Below are 4,595 nucleotides of genomic sequence, written 5' to 3' on the forward strand. Positions count from 1 at the left end.
AAATAGTTATGACTGTTTTAAATTCACAGAGTTGTTTATGACTCTGAATCAAATGCAGTCATCAGAAAAAAAAGACCCACTAGCTTTAGAGGACATACATTCATCTGGTTTATATACTGAGCTAAGTCCTCAGTCCAACTATTGGAGTCACACACAGCTTTCTTAAGAACTAAAACCACAGGAAAACAATATATTCGGAATTATTTGCCTCATACGCACATCAGAGCACCTAAGTAAAAATGAAAGAAAAATACTATTGCATATAGCAGCATTGGTTGACTTATGCTATAAATATTTATTGTGAAGAAGGAGGGGAGACTTCAACACACGCATCACTGAGTGCAAAAATAAACCTCGAAGAAAAAGCAGGAAGAAATTCTAAAAGTAGCTGATGGCTGTGAGGCATGTACAAACAAGCACCAACACAAGCAACTGATTCTGTGAAATAACTGTTTTCTAACCATCATTTTGTGCTCTACCATTGGGCTTTGTCTCCTTTGAATGAATATCAAACCACTGTCAGTAAAAACAGTATGGAAGCAGTTTCTAATGACCCCCCCTGCATTTTTATGGAAAACAGTATTTCAGAATGAAACCAGAACAACACACCTAATCAGATTAGGGCCAAAACTTACAAAATGCTGCCTCAGCCAGAAAGCATAAGCAGAATTTCCCCACAGAGGTCCTTTAAATATTAAATGTGCATATTTCCACGTTTGTGTGTTGTCCAGTTTAAAAGCACAAGCAGCACATTTCACAACTTATTTTAGCCTCAGACACAGGAAGAGGAAAATCAACAAATGTCACTGAGCTAAGCAAAATGAAAATTAGGAATGAACAATTTGGATTTTTGACCGATACCTGATATGCCAACATGTTAAAACTTATTTGGCCGATAACCGATACTAATACTTTTTTCCCTACAACTACTTACAGAGACTACATATCTTTCTCTGCTGTGGGATTAAAATACTACATTATTCTGCATGGTCTTTGTCAATTTGGCCTGCTACCAAATGCAGATGCTAAAAAGGGGGCTGAAAATGGTGTAACACTTGAACTTGGATTATGTTAAATGTGAATAATATTCATGACATTTACTCTCTCTAACACAATGACAAAACTCGAACTGTGCAAATTTGTAAATATTCACACTTCAAAACTCAACAGCACATGTTACACCATAACATTGTGCTGGCGCTGCAGGAATCCTTGTCACTGGGTTGTCATACAAAAACAGTGCTTTTATATATATATATATATATATATATATATATATATATATATATATATTATACATATATACATACATACACACACACACGTATACATTATATAATCTGTGTTATTTTGATGGAATGGCTGATGCCCGATATTTTACTCTATCGCCAATATCGGCCGATACGATACCATGCCGATAATATTATGCATTCTTACTGAGAATGGTGAAAATCTACCAGTCCCTCTGTAGAACTAGACTCCACATGTGTTAGCACACTTAACAGCATGATCAGTGCAAATGTCTAAAGATTGTTCAGGTGTTTGAAGCTACTGCTGATCTTCCATCTTCCCAAGATGTTAACATGCTTATTGGGTCAGGGCGGCTGGAGCAGGAGGTTTGGTGACTGGGGAAAGGCACATCAACGTAAGGTTGAGCTGCTTTGGGAAGCTTGTTAAAATTCCAGTGCCAGGACTCTGCATGGCTCACTAATAAGGCATGGCTTTGTGTGCGGGGGCCTTGGCGACTGGTGGGCCACAGACCCAGTCAAGTGACAGGAGATGGCTGGTCACGCCACTTCAGGAACAGACATAGCACTATCTGGCTGTTTGTTAAAAAGATGTAGTCTGTGAATCTGCACGCTTCCTTCAAAACTCTAAACATGTTGACATACGGTACTCTGGATATGTCAGACATCAGAGATGCAGGTTTATTCCCATCATTTCTCTAGCAGTCTTCTTTGCTTCTTTCTCTCCCCATAACTACGAAGACGTGAGATGTGTCTGCCTTCATCTTGAAATCCGTTGGACTTTGTTCAGAGGATTTGTGTAAAGAAAGCAGACAATTACTACCAAGTGTGTGCGTGCATATTTTACAGTATATCTGGATAATATCAGGATAAATCGAGCCAAAAGAATGAAGCAAATGAAAAGCACAAAAGAATAACTTCATATTTGATAATTCAGTGATCTTTCAAAGTTTTTATGCATTATTTTTCCTGGTTTTGACAGTAGCTACTGTTAGTTAGCCAAGTTTGATATAATTGGAGTGTATCTACTCTAGCAGCGAGTCTCTCCACTGACTACCTTAATGAGATGCGGACAGTGCTGGAGGCAACTTACACATGTAGTCCATTGCATAGCATCCAAAGGCACTCATGCTGTTTTGCCAATCGCACCTTTTCTTTAAAGATGGCAGCTTCCATTCAGCCTGCCGTCCCCCACATATCCGCCTCCATACTGCCAGTTGGAGAATACTGTGTGCCCACACAATTAAACCAAGAAATTGACTGCGTTCTGAGGACCGAGGCGAGTAAAACAAGATACTCACTGTGTCAAGACGATGGCCACGGCATCATTAAGGACACTCTCCCCAAACAGCAGGGTGTGCAGATCAAAATTCACACGGAGGTGTGACAAAAGCCCAAGAACTGAGACTTGGAGAAACAAAGCAATTAAATTACTGCTCCTGCTATGGTTTTGATAACAATATGAACAGAAACACACACAAAAAAATCTCTGACAATGATTCGACAAAGATAACAGAAATAAAATACCAAACAAAGATCATTCCTTTTAGCATCAAATTAGCTGAATATAAAATTCATAAAGATATTACTGCTGACATAATGTTACTGTTAATTTTCAATTCCTGTTAGTTTGCTACTTTATTGCCAGTAAATAGTGTTATTTTTAATTCACAGAAAAATTATAATAATGTTTAGCAATATATATTGTTTAGACTAGACACTGTTGTTAAATGAAGTCCTTTTACCTTCAAGGCACAAGAAAAAAAAAATCTAAACAATATTAGGAATAAAGTGTGCATAATAACTAAATTAAATATTTCTAAATCCTTTAAATTTGATATTTAACAAGAATATGTTAAAAAAAAGTTTAGTTTCTCAAATTATCCAAAGTTTTAATTTTCTGTAGAAATAGATTTTTTCTTAATGAGAACAACATGAATTAATATGAAAAATAAGATAAATTTTCCTAAAATAATCAAATAGTTAAGATAAACTAAGATGTAATACCTGTTAGCATTTTGTTATTTGTATTTATGTAGTTTTCTATGATTTTTATTGTGTAAATGCTTATGAAGCATATCTAAAAAAGTTAAATCTGGTCCTCTGGACATTCAAAAAAAACCAAAACAAAGCAAAACAACAAAAAATGTAGAAACGTTTCGTCTCTCGTCCGAGAGACTTCTTCAGTCTGAGGTGCTGTTTTCAGCTCAGTCTCTTAAATAGCACCTTCTCAGAGTGGATCAACCAGTTTTGCTGCTGACAACCAAAACCAGCTGATCACATGCTCAAGAAGGACCATCAGCCTAACAATGGATCATTAGCACACTGATGGCTGTTTACTATTCAGAGGGCTGAGTGATACTAGCAATCACAGCATTGTAAGAGGGGGACAATTGAACACGTAGGCCTCCACCCCTGTTTAATGATGGACGGTTTCTTTTCACAAGGATGGCATCCTTTACTCCTCTCTCAAACCATCGTTCCTCTCTATCCAGGATGTGCACATCTTCATCCCTGAAAGAGTGACCGCTGGCCTGGAGATGAGTGTAGACCGCAGAGTCCTGGCCTGATGATGTTGATCTTCTGTGCTGGGCCATCCTTTTGGCCAGTGGCTGTTTTGTTTCCCCGATGTAAGACTGATCACAGCCCTCCTGACACTGAACAGCATACACAACATTACTCTGTTTGTGCCGGGGGACTGGATCTTTGGGATGAACCAGTCTTTGCCGTAATGTATTTTGGGGTTTAAAAGCTACTGGGACGTTATGTTTAGAAAATAAACGTCTCAGTTTCTCTGATACTCCCTCAACATATGGAATGACCACTGGTCTGGGTTCCTCCTTTTCACCTGTTGGCTGACTGGAGTCCTGTTTGGGTTTCTTCTCTGCTTTTAGGAAGGCCCAGTTAGGATATCCACATTGCTCTAGAGCCTGTCTTGTGTGGGATTTCTCCTTCTGCCTGGCTCCTGAGCTAGTGGGGACACTGTCTGCTCTGTGATACAGAGTCCTGATGACTCCTAACTTGTGCTCCAAAGGGTGATGGGAGTCAAACTGCAAATACTGGTCTGTGTGGGTGGGTTTGCGGTACACCTCAGTTTGCAAATGTTCTCTATCAGAGACTGAGACCTCACAGTCCAAGAAAGCCAACTTGCCATTTTTTTCATCTTCTCGCGTGAACTTGATGTATTTATCCACAGAGTTGATGTGGTCAGTAAAATGTTGGACTTCCTGAGATTTAATTTTAACCCAGGTGTCGTCAACATACCTGAACCAATGACTTGGTGGTGTCCCTGAAAAGGACGTCAAGGCTCTCTTTTCTACCTCCTCCATGTACAGGTTGGCAACAATA

The 4,595-nt window shown here is 38.9% G+C and overlaps 1 protein-coding gene across 1 annotated transcript in view; it reads right to left on the reverse strand.

Moving 5' to 3' along the window:
• Positions 1-4,595, reverse strand: part of LOC119426522 (sodium/hydrogen exchanger 9-like) — a 137,415-nt gene that overhangs the window by 107,938 nt on the left and 24,882 nt on the right. The window contains exon 6 of the mRNA XM_037694087.1: positions 2,549-2,654. Within this exon, the coding sequence (XP_037550015.1) occupies positions 2,549-2,654 (106 nt within the window). The remainder of the gene's footprint in view (positions 1-2,548; positions 2,655-4,595) is intronic.

This window comes from Nematolebias whitei, chromosome 20, assembly GCF_014905685.2.
Source record: "Nematolebias whitei isolate Nwh7 chromosome 20, NemWhi1, whole genome shotgun sequence".
In the NCBI taxonomy this organism is placed as follows: Eukaryota; Metazoa; Chordata; class Actinopteri; order Cyprinodontiformes; family Rivulidae; genus Nematolebias; species Nematolebias whitei.